General features: G+C 31.9%; 1 protein-coding gene across 3 annotated transcripts in view; it reads right to left on the bottom strand.

Annotated features, from left to right (window-relative positions):
* The window catches only part of Dgk (diacyl glycerol kinase 1), a 911,622-nt gene that overhangs the window by 43,422 nt on the left and 852,192 nt on the right, over positions 1 to 16,008 (bottom strand). For all 3 annotated transcript variants that reach the window (XM_085814117.1, XM_085814118.1, XM_085814119.1), the window contains 4 exons: positions 11,845 to 11,939; positions 8,864 to 8,938; positions 5,337 to 5,422; positions 3,599 to 3,688 (listed from right to left, as the gene is read on the bottom strand). In XM_085814117.1, coding sequence (XP_085670243.1) covers positions 3,599 to 3,688; positions 5,337 to 5,422; positions 8,864 to 8,938; positions 11,845 to 11,939 — 346 coding nt within the window. The remainder of the gene's footprint in view (positions 1 to 3,598; positions 3,689 to 5,336; positions 5,423 to 8,863; positions 8,939 to 11,844; positions 11,940 to 16,008) is intronic.

The raw sequence follows: 16,008 nt of genomic DNA, 5'->3' as shown, positions 1-16,008 counted from the left end.
TCTTCTATCAGTCTGCATGTCAATTTCGCTAATTATAGCCGACGTACAACACGCTTCTTCAATTTAAAATACAAAGCAACCTATATTTCCTCTTTGATGTTAAAAGTCAGTCGAACTCGCCGGCCAAGTAAAATATGAGACATCATGTTCTGCGAAGCAGTGCTGAACACTTTTGGTACGATGCACGGCACTCGTCTTGGTATGATGGTAATGTTTGGTAAAAACGCACTGCATCTTTCACGTATTTAAAACGTATTTTGAAGACTGCATGGTAAATTTCATATTGCACTGTATAATATTTTCCATCCGTAAACGTGCGTAACAATCAGATCTTACATACCTATGTGTTTTATGTTTTCTCTTCTCACGTCATAATAGTACTATCATATGGTTGCGAGACACTGTATGCATTACTATACGTAAATGCTAGGTATAATAAAACAAAAACAAAAAAAAAAAAAAAAAAAAAAAAAAAAAAAAAATCTGAAATGTTTTAGATTTTAAATTACGTCCAAAGGGGCGTTTTTTAACATTTTGTGTTACCTTTCTTTATTAAATATCATCTTCCTCGCACTTAAACCATAAGATCCAGTGCAACAGCAATATCGCAAAATAGTTTTAAAACGAGCATATCTTTAGAATTTTCGATACAGAGACTCACGCGCTGGAGATAAAAATGTTTTTTCTGCACAACGTTGCCATTGCTCGCTTTGAAATCCTTGAGTTTGTTAATCAAAAATTTGTCAAAGTTTTAAAAAATAGGAAATCGATCATAAAACAAATTTCAAATTTCAAATTTGGTCTTCCACATGCTCATATTCGTTGGAGGATTACGTTATTCAAAATTCGATGACTCTATGTACCGTTATTTTATGACAATGTGAGAAATATACATACATTTACGCAGATTTTCATTATTTAATTTCTTCAAATATAATGCAGGACTCTAACATTTTATGGCAACAGTTTGAAAAGTGAACCGACATTTATGAGTCCGACGCAAAATGCCAAAACGAAACCAATAGTCCTTCGGGATTCAAATCCCTTTGGACTAATAAAAAAAATTAAAAAAACGAAAGCCTGTTGTCTCTTAACTATCAACAGGATAAATGATAATTACTTAAAATGCACTGTTCTTTAAAGCCATAATATGCACACTTAGAATAAATAACGTGCGGGGATTTATTTAAGTTACATAACAGTTAATTTTATTTCCAAGCAACTTTCCTATTACTCTTGCTTTCAACCAATGCTTTCTTACCAGAATGTTAATGAGTTAGCGCGCGTGTATTCAAATGAGGTGGAAAGAAGTTATTATTTAAAAGTAGGTTTTGTAAAAGGGATTTAGAGAAAGGAGTTCTGCCTGCGTGAAGGCTACATTGTTATCTTTAATTTACTAGCGATTAGATTTCTGTCGCGCTGAGCACCTCTAGCCATTAAGCTTGTTTACGCCGACGTTTACGAGTCAGAGCCTACTTAATACTAACAATATGCATTGCATACAGCTATCGTATGTTATGAGTATCACTTGCAATTATTTAAACTATGTACGTTATGTGAAATTAAGTTATTCTGAGGCCTACAAAAAAAAAAAAAAAAAAAAAAAAAAGTTTGACACATGCAGTTATGTGTCATAAAATGTACTATCACATTTTATGTAAAGTTATTTTTGCATTATTACATTTTTGAACTCTACGCTAATTTAAAGTACGTCATGGTATTTTAAAATCTCATATGAAAAATTCATAAAATTATTTTTGTTATAATATGATAGATAGAAAAATTATGAAGCAATCCAATATTCAGTAGCACTGTGGACTTGTCAAATAACCTGTCAAATAACGATGTAAAACTAAGATAAAAGTGTTTTGAACCTTTTATGCAAATTTTTTATTATTTTATGTATGTTTTATTTTATGTATGCTTTATTATTTTTGGAAGTTCTGCCGTACTCTCAAACACAACCTGATACATTCCATTAATATTGCAAATCTGAGCATTAAACAGCATATTGTTATTAAAGAGCAAAAATTCAAATGACATTAAATGCTGAAAATATGTTTGGTTCTTACTGTTTCCGACATCTCTCTATTTCCCTGAAAGCTTATTCACGCTTTTATTTCTAACTCATTTAGCCCGGGAATTAACTTTAAGCAATTTTCGAAAACAACGTCAACAAGATACTTACCTACTACAATTTATGCTTATAATCAAATAAGTGTATTTGCATTTATTAGCTACCGTAGCCAATATTTTAACGCCATATTTATGTTGTCATCGCTACCGAATGTATAAAGTGTTTTTAGGAAATTTAGATATGGAGTGCAAGATTTAAACTTCAAGTTATATTTTGGCCACCGAAAGAGAAGACATCTTTGATTTATACTAGACGGGTGAAAATATTCGCATCAGTTTGTAATTTAAGTCTTACATTCGAAGCTGCTATTTTTCGAAAAAAATAGTTTGTTTCCCATTAGATACACTGAGGAAACATGAAAATACATTTTACTCCGTTATTTCAAAGAAGACAACTATTTTTAATATACTTTAAGCTTCGGATTCGCCTGTTCGTATTTAAGTACAAAATTTACGGTTCTAAAAGTTAGTACTTAATTAAATATTCTGAAATAATATGATAAATTGAAAAGTACTTCCTAATTTTATAATCTCAGACATATTTAAATGCCTCTCGAAAAAAAAAAGGGTTAGTAAATTTAATTTTAACTAGCGTCAAAATGCCTGTCACAATGCTTGTTATCTACTATTTCGATACGAAAGCTGTGATATACGATAAATGTCTTGTGAGGATTTAAGTATGTACAGGTTACTCTCGATTATCCGGATTAAGGCCGGAGAGCAGGTCACGGATAATTGAAAAAGCGGTTTATCCAAACTATCCGTTTCCATGATTAATGTATGAAAACTAATAGTTTGGATTTTATTTTTTATAAAACAGACATGCAGAACGAACTGTACGAGATAGTCATTAAAACTAAATCTAAGAGACGAAATGCAGCGGTTTTTACAGCATGTTCGAACTTGCGCATGTTTGTGTCTTACACGCGCTGGCGAACAGCGTTGATCGTGCACGCGCGAATAATCATCAAACTGGATAATCCGCATCCGGATAATCGAGAGTACACCGTACTTCGCAAAAAAGTAACTGCATTTTTAGCTGTAGAATAACAAATGGTGACAATGTTTTGTACAACACTGAGAAATTATCAGTGCATACCTTAAGAAAATCAGATACTTTCAAAACAAAATGCTTAATTTTCTATCAGTCTGACTTTCAGTTTACGAGCTGTTTTTCTCTACAGTGTTATTTCTTGCCGTTTTGCATTCATTTTAAGTACAATGGGTTCCTAAAAAACTATCTGCAATATTTGTAATGCGATACGTTTAATATTATGATTCTCGAATATAAAGGATACAATGCAGAGATTCAAGAAAAAAACATGTTATGCACGAGAGATATATTTTCATGACAGTACTTTCAGTAGTAGAGTACAATTAGATGACGCTTTATGTAATTAATATCAGCTGTTAACGTATTATGTATTAAATATTAGACAACAGAAAAAATGAAGAAATTTACCTGGACCCCAGCCGAGACACCTGGCTAAATCATTGCCCGTACCAAGAGGCAAGATAGCCACTGGGGGAGGATTCGTGAAATTCATCTTATCTGTAAATAAAAATGAAATTTAATTTAGCAGTACAAACATTTACGCGGCGTCATATTTACGAAAACTAAAATGAGTGGAAAATTCCTAGTAGTTTGAGGTATCTACATGAAGAAAGGAAGAAAACTCTAAATAAAAATCAAAGTTTTTGTGTTATCGAAAAAGTGAAAAAACAAACAAACATACGTTCTCTCTTCATTTTGGATTTAATTCTCTACTTAAAATGATATATTACGCAAAATGCTTCACACTAAACTATGAAAATCTACAGTTAAATACACGTAAACTTATTTGGTAGAGTAACTGAATCAATCATTTAGAGATAACCAACTTAGTGATTGAGCCAACTTAGTGGAAGGCGTTATCTTTGTTGTTGCGAAGCTTTGTTTCTCTAGATTGGCAACAAATCCGCTATTTTGATAAGTTTAAAATGTAAACAAACATGTCCGCCATCGCAAAATTCATTAGGCTTAGCTGCACTTAAACAACTTTTAAATTGTTGATAACTGCACAAATATTCCATGCAGATTTACTAAAGGCATAAAAACATTAACCGGAAGATAAGAACAACATAATTCAATCATTTTTAAAGCAAAAAATTCACAATTTACAAAAATATAAGAATAAAGAAACTGAGCTCACTGAGCCGAGTAACAGAGTGGATATATATATATATTTATATACTTTTGGTGCGGCGGATTGCAACCAAAATACGAGGTGCACATCTACATGCTATAGCAGTCCTGTATACAAAATTTCAACGTTCTGAGGCTACTCGTTTTTGAGTGTTCGGAGATACGTTCTGTCCTTGCGGATGTCACGCAAAAACATCATTAAATTGCATTGGATAGCGGTCAAAATCGATATTTTCTTTGAAATATGATACCCGAAATTTTTCGCGTTTACAATACTTCCTTTTTACTTCGCACAAGGAAGTAAAAATACGAGTAATATTTGCTAAAGGACGCACAACTTTAAAATGGGTCTTAAACATGTGATACTTATCTCGAAATTCTCTGTTCCCTGTGGTGTGTTCCACCCAAGGTTCTTGGTAAATGGCACAGCGAAAATGTCGTAGGCCATTCTCCAATGAATAACAAAACCTGCAAGTTTCAGGCTAATGCGTCAAGAATGTAATCGACTAATCCAGAAAAACAGCATATTAAACTAAAGATAATATGTGAAATCCGATGTGGAGAAATCGGAGCGCTGAAGAAGAGAGAGCCGCTGTCTATTTCTTGGTTACTTTTAGAAGCAATATTCCTGATTTATCACGGAATTCAGTAGTTCGCTGAAACATCGTGATCCGGAATGAGCACAAAGTGACAATTTAGGGACAAAATGCCACACTTAGACACCACCAAAGAAGCGGATATGTTCTGAGTTTTGCCAAAAAATGTGTTCAGCAAAAAATCGTTACAGCGTCAAACTCATAATATTTATTCCTATTATTTTATGGAATTCGCTTAACAAAATTTAAGATCCCTTTTTCTATTTATTGCATACATTGGTGCTCTAATTCTGGCGAGACTTCTGAAAGCTTGGGTGCAATTAAGAGTTCGATTGCGTATAATCAATTTCTAATTCAGAATATTGAGAAAGAAGAGACTGATGACGAATATAAAGTGAGAACACAAACAAAATACATACCTATTGTATCTAGCACCCAACCGACGGTCCCATCGCCACCGCAACACAAGACCCTGAAATTTGGTACGTCTTTGTACATCTGTAACCTGAAGAGAGAACAACGGTTTGCCATTTCTGACAAGAAACACACATCAAGTAATACTTATGGAGACAAAACGTATTTTTATTGTTACAGTTAACAAAAAGATATGACGATCAAAAGTGGTGACCTTGACATTTCCAAAATTTTCATGCAGTTAAAAATTTAGTAAATTATTCGCATTTTATCACATATATTAAAATGCGTTACAATGGGAATATTTTGAAAAAGTATCAGTAAGCGTCATCAGTAGCATTTTCGTTAAATATTAATAAATTGTGAAAGTTTATCTTTTTCACGGTGCTATATTTAAGATATATTATTTAAGGATTATATAAAAGTCATAGTTTTGTTTGGCGTGATATAGACAGCATAAAAATCAGTAAAACTGATTGATAAAATGAAAAATTTTATATCAGCACAATGGTTTCATGGTACAAATACGCTAATAATATTTGCTGCTAATGAACAGTATCAAGCTATCATTAACCTGTTCAGTGCCGAGTTTTAACTTGGTAAGCCAGAGTTAACTCGGGAGCGGCACTGAATGACTTAAGATTTTCATACCATTTTGAGAGGACTTACACTGATAAAAAATGTAATAGCTATAGTTGAAAGATAAATAAAAGATACGTACGGTCAACGTCACTGTTGCATTGGAATATGCAGTAACCTCCTATTTTTCTTAAATGTTATTTTCTTTGCAGAGTGAAAACAACAATTCTTTATTTTAAACATTAATTACGAAACTATTGTTCAATTCAACTTTTAAAAATTTTATCAGTTTAATGGTTATTACTCCTGGTCCAGTCAGAAGTGTTTAAAACAAATTTTAGTGTATTAACAATAGCATTTTATAAAAAAATCTGATGTGTACACCATATGACTTCCGTGCACGGAATATTAAATAATACGCATTTATTCTTACATTTCATTTAAACTTATTGGATTGAATTAAATCTACATCGTCGATAGCGCATAAACCAGAATACAATAAATGCACTTTTTAAAATTCACTATATTTGTTTACCACAGAGACACTCTGGCGCTAGGTTCACTTAACAGCGTTACATTTCGTCCATATTATAACTCAGAATGCATATAAATTTATATCATTTGAAGAATTATTTAATCGTTGTCACATGTTCTATTCAAATACTATAATAAATCTAAAACGATGTATAAAAGAAATTAAGCAAACGAAACAAAAAAAGAAACAGTTTTTCACAGACGATTTAGTATTTCTGATTAAATTAATTCAGTTCTCACTTCCCGACAAGGCTAAAATGCATAAAAACTCAAAATATATATATTAAAAATTACGAAGTAAATCTGAAACACTTATTTAATAAATTCTATTTAACCTCGAATAAATTCTAGAATGGATTAAACATGATTTAATTGGCAATAATAAAGGAAGGCGTTATCTTTGTTGTTGCGAAGCTTTGTTTCTCTAGATTGGCAACAAATCCACTATTTTGATAAGTTTAAAATGTAAACAAACATGTCCGCCATCGCAAAATTCATTAGGCTTAGCTGCACTTAAACAACTTTTAAATTGTTGATAACTGCTCAAATATTGCATGCAGATTTACTAAAGGCATAAAAACATTAACCGGAAGATAAGAACAACATAATTCAATCATTTTTAAAGCAAAAAATTCACAATTTACAAAAATATAAGAATAAAGAAATTGAGCTCACTGAGCCGAGTAACAGAGTGGATATATATATATATTTATATACTTTTGGTGCGGCGGATTGCAACCAAAATACGAGGTGCACATCTACATGCTATAGCAGTCCTGTATACAAAATTTCAACGTTCTGAGGCTACTCGTTTTTGAGTTATCGGAGATACGTTCTGTCCTTGCGGATGTCACGCAAAAACATCATTAAATTGCATTGGATAGCGGTCAAAATCGATATTTTCTTTGAAATATAATAACCGAAATTTTTCGCGTTTACAATACTTCCTTTTTACTTCGCACAAGGAAGTAAAAATAATATTTGCTAAAGGACGCACAACTTTAAAATGGGTCTTAAACATGTGATACTTATCTCGAAATTCTCTGTTTTAAACTGTCACATCTTAATCGTAATTTATACAGGTGTTTATAACATACATAGGTTAATAATATTTCTAAATCTAAAATTTTTGAAGAAATTTAAAGCAAAATTTTATGCTATTCCGATAGAGAAGACGGATTAAATGAAACGTACTTCGAAATAATCTCTAGTAAAGTAAACGAAACCCTCAAAATTAATTTAAAAAAAAAAAAAAAAAAAAAAAAAAAAAAAAAAAAAGAGAGAGAGAGAGATAGAGAAGGGAAAATAAATTGTTGCTTTCTGATGTGACAGAACTGCCTCTTGAGTATTGTTTAATGCTTATTAAAACAATGGACAACATTAAAATTTCAAATAAACAGAACTGTATAATGTTTTTTTAAAGCAATAATTTTTAAACATATGTGTCTGTTTCAAATGCAAAATACCTATATAATTAGCAAAGCTTTATTTTTTGTCGTGCGTATCAGATTCACTCAAATGCATTCTGGATATAATGGTACGATGTTTTTACAGTCCATTGACAATCACTAAATCATAATTTAACTGTATAATGAAAAATGCCATACTATGTGAAGATTTTTATCTCAAAGCTTGTAAGGATTTGTTTATTTTTAACTAACCAGCTATTTTTTGTTCAATAACTTTACTCTCTTTCTCGCTTTCCTGCCAGAATGCAAATTTTAGTTCGCAAATATTTTGTTGAATCAGAACGTGTTCTGTTTGCTGAAGGCCACTTTACTAATTGAATCTCTTAGATAGGAGTCTATCTGCAGCGTTGCTTATTCTCGCCGTTAGACTTGTCCTGCCGCTAGTACGTTTGAGCCAACTTAGGCATTATTTATTCTGTGTAGAATTTGTCTACTTACGGCTTTAATTTTAAGTTACGCCATAAATTCTGGCTGGTTTATAAGCACAAGAAGTGCATTCTGCTGAATTATTCCGAGTTTAATAAAACAAGTCTTTTACACCTTTCTTACGTTAGCTGTCTGTATGCTGGACGTAGCGATAAGTCGTCTACATTTAGAGTGAGTCCCAAATTAGTTTATGCTTGAAAGAAGGTGTGACTCTGTAAGCTTTTAAAAGAAGAAGAGGTTTCCAGAATCAATAACATAACTAACAACGTAAACGAATATAAATTTTCAGAGTAAGTTTAAAAGATATAGCATCTTTAATAAACCTATCTGAAATTCGATATTAACGCAATTTGATGTCTGAATGCAAAAACAGAGAAAGCTTCGTCCACGACACTGTGCATGGAGACTTAAAAAAATCACTCATAAACATGCTTCCTTGACATATCTTAATTACAAAACCTATAGAGATTACATGCTTTGAATGACATAACGCTTAAAACATTAAAAAAATTTGTTATAATTACCCAGCCATGGGTCCACCTTTTGCTAAGTTGTACACTTGTCTAGGATTAAGTAAATATTGGAACTTTCTCAATATCCTGAAACGAACATTGAAAAATCAGTTATTAGTAATATTCATGTTGAAATCTGGCACGAGAAAGGTTTTTAAAAGTTACTTCAGACTGAAATTTCTGTTCTTGCGTACGACATGAAAAAACAAATATTCGATGTTATTATAGACGTCCATTTCGGCATTAGTTAGGTATTGCAAAGAATTAAAGGCAACTATTTTTATGTGTTCTGTGGTACAATATGATTAACAAGAAACCATTGCATAATGTTTCCAGTATATTTATGCAAATTGGCGCAACTGTGCGCAAAGAGAAAAAATATCCCGATATAAAGGTACCCTCACTCTTATGACGATCAGTTTTTAAGTGACGAAAGCATCCTTCATAAAGGTACTAGTAAGTTTATGCTTTATGTAGGAAAGAAATTAATCACTGTTGTTAAAAAATTTGGTTTATAATGCTTTCTTATTAAGTTCATAGATAAGCGCAAACGCGGACGATGAATATTTACGTATTCAATCTAACAAATCAAATAGAGGACAATATTAATAAGTACAATAATTAGTAAAGTTTTATGAAGTAAAAGTTTAATTCTCATCTCAGACATAGACACATTTACGATACTGATTCCGAACAGGTTTATAAGGGTATGTATATATTTTGTTAATAATAATCTGAGTTATGATCAATCGACATAATGAATACCCTTCTCCCCTTAAATATTTAATGGCAATACTACTTCATACGATGATTTAAAGGTATATATAATTAATTAATAATAATAATAATTCATAATTTAAAGATATATATATCTTTACTTAAAGTCTTATTCTTCTTCCGTATATAAGCTAATTATTAGGATATAACACTGAATGCAGATTTGTCTTAAGTGATGATAATTAAATCAAGGAAACTAAAGAAGGAATCTCAGATTGTTAGGATATAAAACTCTAACTACTTATATTACGGAGCTTTAATAAATAATATACATTTTATAATGCTATATTATTATGTTATGACAAAGTTTTCGGGAAATGTTACACAATTATTCAATGCGATGTTTTAGATTCACGTTTTTTAAAGGAGTTTCCAAGGAAATAACGATTAAAAAAAAAAAAAAAAAAAAAAAAAAAAAAAAAAAAAAAAAAAAAAAAACAGTTTTTTCCCCTTCCCGCTATTTGCGAATTACATTCCATATATGAATATGATATTTGCCATTAATCTTTGAAGAGATGAACAAAGGTTCATTAAATAAATTTTCGAGTTTGTAAAAGTGTTTTTAATTCAACAGCTGCACTGACTTGGCTGAATTTCCTGTCAGTGTTCACATCATTACGTATGTTCCTAGTATTTAAGATCAAGGTTTGTTTTTTTCGATTACAGAAAAAGAGGGCTACCTGCCCAAAGCAGGATTTCTTAAACTGTGTGTCGCGATCCCCTTGGGGGTCACGGGACCAGCAGCAGGGGGTCGCCAAAGTTTTTAGCAGTTTTGATATTTCTTATTATAATAATTTTACAATTACCAAACATTTTTACACAATGTATCTGAAAATAGATAAAGATAAGACAATACAGACAAAGAAAAAAATCGACGCCTTCTTTTAATAATACAAAAGTTCATTTTACTACTTGCTTGGCACTTGAAGCTGTCATTTCGTCTGTTACTCATTTAAAATTTTCACAATATTCAATGTCTTCAAATTAGAAATTAAAGTGAATGACCTAAAACTGAAATAGTATATTACAGTACAAGTGAAAAAATTGACAGTTTCACTCACGCGTGTGTCGGACTTGCGCAATACTTATGGAGGCCCACAATTTTTTTTGTGAATATTATGGGCTCCTGGGGGTCGCGAAAAAATCTCAGTGATAAAAGGGGTTCGCGACTGAAAAAAGTTTAAGAAACCCTGGCCTAAAGAAAGGAATGTCTTTATGGAGAACTTTCTTGGGAAACGGGCGCTCGTATTCAAGCTGATCATGGGGAAACGCTCATGCAGAAAGCCCATTTGAACCCTCGTCGAACTTGGTATTCAGCGACGTTTTTTTCCTTTCGGCCGCTGGTGAGTCTAAAGATGAAGAAACCACAACACAAGGTAGATGAGATATAAACTATTTCGAAAAAGGCACTTGGCGGCAGTCTTATGCGGAACGCATGGCTTCATAAAAGACGTAAGCTTCGTTTAAGTTATAAACGTAAGAGTTTCTGATAATACCCAAGTAGACCACTCGCTCATGTACTGAGAAACACATTTTTTGCTGAAATAAATTCGCTTACTGCTTAGATAAATAGTTTAGCGTTAAATAGCTTAACGCTAAGAAAGAATGTGCTCTTAAATTCGCTTAACGCTTGGAAATAAAGTGCTCTTAAACAGCTTAACGCTTAGATAAATAGCTAATGTTTAATAGTTTAACAGTTAAAAAGTATCCTTAAATTCGCTTAGAAAGAGAGTGGTTTTTTATAGCTTAAAATTTACGTAACTAGCTTAACGCTTAGAAAGAAAGTGTTCTTAAATAGCTGCTAAAGTGATTGTAAAATTTGTTTTTAACAGCTATATTAAAAATCTCTTTAATATCTCTTGGAAAGAAAGTATTTTTCTATAGGAAGTGAAATTTTCGATAAACTTAAGCTTAATTCATACTATTTTCCCGTACATATTTTAACAGCTGTTCAGTTAAACATTACCAATAAAAAGGCCATGCTTCGATGACATTGAATAAACTTTACATATGCATTACATTATAATACATATTTACATATGTATTATGTGTTTGTATGAAAGAAAAAAGCTGTGCCTTTGTTTAGATAAATTAGTAAGTTCTCTTTTTGGGTTCATCAGTTATATTTTGTGCTTAACGGTTGCACATTTGCATCCATGCTTAGTTAGTGACTACACACTACGTAAGTAACCATTGAATAAGCAAAAAAGAAATACCTCAAGCCCTGCCTTCCCCCGCTCTTCGGGTTGATGAGGACTAGGAGCGGGTGCGTTCCGGGAAGTGATGTGATCTGGAATGACATGGCAGAACCCTGAAAGGAGAGAAGTCCACATTGGAAAAGATCATTTCATAATATGAAAATGATATCATTTAATCATACTTACATCTAGTAGAAAGCATATATTTGAACAAGGTTTCAACTGAAGATTAATAAAATATGTCTTAGAAACTACATTTAGAAGATATTTATGATCTGAATAGCTTGCTTTCAGTTATGAATCGCGCTTCAGTTATCAGGATAATGCTACGGTCGAGGAGTTCTCCAGCTTATTTGTTCATTATTTGATTCCAAGGCCTAATACTACATCATTTGATGAGGAGATTGAAACCATCTAATTAAACACTCAGATATAATTGATTCTTAGAAATCAGAGTTCTGAATATGCATTTATTAGTTTATCGAAATACATATCTGTTATTTTAACCATCACTATACATAATTATCCAAAATTAAAAAAAGGAATACGATAAGAATTCAATTCCTTATTCTTTTGTCGTTAAAATTATCTATAGCACATTTACCGGCAAATTTTCAATCTAGACAGGCAACAGATATTAGAGAAAAATATTCGATAGTTGCGCAGTCCCAGTTGTCTCCTATAACGCTGCTGTAGCCTAATATTGAAACACTGGCCTCTTCTGCCAGATATTTGCATAGATCATAAAGTCACCGTAATCCAAACGGAATTATACGCAGAGAATTATTTATAGAGTTAATGGAATGAATGCCTTCAGCCTCAGGGATTGCAACATGATGATAGGGAACATAAACGAAAGTTATTAATCGCAAAGTGAAAACTATCCTCTGGTCATATGAATCCATAATTACTGATTTTTTATTACTTTTATTATTTCATTTTTGGCTCACATCTTTCTGTGAAATGAGTATTGTATACTCACAGCAGAAAAACTGAAGGAATTTGTTTTTATACTTTTAGATTTATACATCGAGAAATAAAAAAAAGTAATGAAGCTCTTCTTACAGGTCAAGAATGAATAAAGATGGTTAAAATCTTTGGGTTGTAAGAAATTGTTCTAGCCACGTTTTTCAACCAAGCTGCGTTAAAAAAACTCTCTTCTCGACTCTATAGACGAATGTCCTGAACACATATGTTTTGAATTCCTATTCTTTTAAGGCTCTTGAGACATCTCGCTTTTCAGCTAAAAACAAAGTTTTCAAATATTCGCGACTAAGCAAGTATTGGTTTATTGTATCCAAGCATCTTCCGGTGACTGGATGTCTTTACGAACATATGCAAAAAGTTTTTGAATAAAACGCGAAAGAAATTTCAGTATGAAACGAAATCTACGGATTACACGGCTCATAAAATGCGCAATACACACGAAAAAATAACGAAATAAAATTACCGACAGTACAATCAAAACTAGCGCAATACAATGAGAAGCTACTTAGGATACGCTTAAGCACGCGGAAGAAAAGAAAACTAAAAATTTTAAAACTGCGATTTTTTGACGCATCAGGATATAAATGAATGCTTCGACTATAAGATAAAAGTATGGTAAATTTTGGAAACATTTGGATCTCGACTGATCTTTACAGAAACAAAAGAAGAAATACTTGTATATAATTGAATGAGAATTTTTTGTATTATTTTAGAATAATTTATTGAAAAGAAAAGTAAATACTATGTGCATTATGACCAAATGTTAGCTTATTATTATGAACACTATTAACTTAAATAGAAGCAACAGATTAAATGTTATAGCTTAAATGCAGGCATGGTAATTTCTGATCAGTTTAAATGCTTATCAGTTAAATGATCAGTTAAATTAATGATCAGTTTAATGATCAGTTAAATGCAATACAGCTTAGCTGAAATATCCTTTGCATTACGTTAAGCAATTAAAGTTTTCTAAAATACCTCTGCAAGACAAAAAAAAAAAAAAAAAAAAAAAAAAAAGATAAAAAAATTAATTTTTAGTCTCTTAAGTTCAGGCCCAAGTGTCGACTTTCATTGTACACTCCAAGACGGAGTTTTGTTAAATCTTATTGAAATAATAAAGGGTTAGTTACCCTTCCATCTTGCTGTTTCTTGTCACACGAACTTAAGCGATTATTCGTTAACTAATTCTTAAGATTCGTCACTTTCTACAGTAACTGAGAATTACACTAGTGAAAATCTTACATATGTACTCAAACCATAAAATTCAATTCAACAGCAATATCGCAAAATAATTTTAAAATGAGCTTATCTTTAGAATTTCCGATACAGTCTCGCACGCTGGAGATAAAAATGTTTTTTTTTTTTTTTTTTTTTTTTTTTTTCGTACAGTGTTGCCATAGCTTGCTTTGAAATCGTTGAAATTCTTAACCAAAAATTCGTGAAAGTTTTACAAGTTTATGAAATAGATAATAAAACGAATTCGAAATTCGGGCTTCCAGATGCTCATATTCTAGTGGAAGACAACTTATTGAAAATTTGATGTCTCTAGGTAGCATTGTTTTTTCGCAGTGCGAGAAACATACGTACATTCATGCAGATTATTCATTATTTAATTTTTTCAAATATAATGCAGTACTCTAATACTTGGTGGTAACAATTTCAAAAGTGAACCGACATTTATATTGAAATAATGGAAAATGCCAAAACGAAATTTAGCCCTTTTGTACAAATTGCCTCTTTCGGCTAATAAAAACGCAAAAAACTTCAAAATTCTGTAGCATGGTTAGACAGAAAGTAGGGAGAATATAATACAGTGAAAAAACTACGGAAATTAATTCATAGAAAGTGATGTGATTTGTATTTATGTAAAATGTGCGTTGTTGTTCTGTTGCTTGTTTTGGAAATCAACAAAATAAGAATAAGGACTCATTGAACGTTAAGAATTATAGTTTTAAAGAATTAATTTACAATTCTGCTTACGAATTTCGTTTATTTCATTGCAACTAACTAGAGAGTATAAAGTGCACTGGCTCTTGTCTAGATGCAACTATATACGAAATTTCGTAGCCCTGGGTCTATTAGCTTACGCGCAGCACGAACGAAACAGACGCACAGATTCTTTCTTTTGATATATGTAGAGATAACAGAAAATAATTTAGCAAACGAATTTAAGCTACAGTAAGACTACAGTAGTATCGTTTTTAACAGCACTTTGGAGTTTCATGCAAAATATAACGTATTCTCGCTGGTTATACGTTCAGTGAATCATATGATATGTGCATTATCTCTTTAAAATTCAACAAATACACGTCAGACGGACTAAAGATTCACCTTTTACGGGAAAATGAGTTAAAACCAACTGGAGTTTCACTATTTAGCTGTTTCTACCATTTCGATAAAAGACGGCATTTGCAATAATTGACAAGCAATACATGACAAGCTTTTAATAGTTCTCGAAAATATTGAATTTAAATTCAATACATTGGAATTGTCAATGTGACTTCACAGAAAAGAAAAGAAAGTTATCTGACAACTTTCGTGGAGCCATTTATTTGACTACTTTAGGGTTAACGTGGTAGTAGGGCAGCTGATTATCACAACCTTGGAATCATATTCAATTCTAGGAGAAAGCAAGGATGGATGCTTGTAAGCATGGATGGATGTATTTTTTTTTGTGTCTTTATGCGCATGGAAACACTTAAAATACTGGCAAAACAATTTTTTTAGAGGCTTTTTGGTATGGAAACAGAAATGGGAGATCCTCAGATACTTCCGGGAGTTCTGGTTCGGACTTCAGAGATTCGGGAAGTTCCGGTTCGGACTTGAGATGGAGTCGGTATATTTCTTACTGTTACCTATAATGTGTAAAAGACCTAAGCCAACGATAGACATTACCCCTTAGCCACGATAAGATTTGTGGACTTGATTTGATGTTACTGTCAAACAAGTGAGAGGAGACAGACTACTCTGATATATCTTCTTGATTCAGTGTTAATTATAAAGAACAATTTTTGTTTCGGAAAATTTATTAAAAATTGCATACACAAGACAAGCACAGTTAAGACAGTTAGACAGACATTGAAGACAAGCACAGTTAAGCAACAAGGAAAGTCTCCATCTAGGACAAAAGCATGAAACGAATAAAAGCTTCCATGGAATTCTATTATTATATCGAATTTTATTATCTTCTTTGTA

The sequence above is a fragment of the Stegodyphus dumicola genome, chromosome 3, assembly GCF_044657685.1.
Source record: "Stegodyphus dumicola isolate Sdum_Otavi_A_Nest chromosome 3, ASM4465768v1".
NCBI lineage: Eukaryota > Metazoa > Arthropoda > Arachnida > Araneae > Eresidae > Stegodyphus > Stegodyphus dumicola.
The sequence above is the reverse complement of the archived record's forward strand: the minus strand, read 5'-3'. Positions and strand labels throughout refer to the sequence as shown.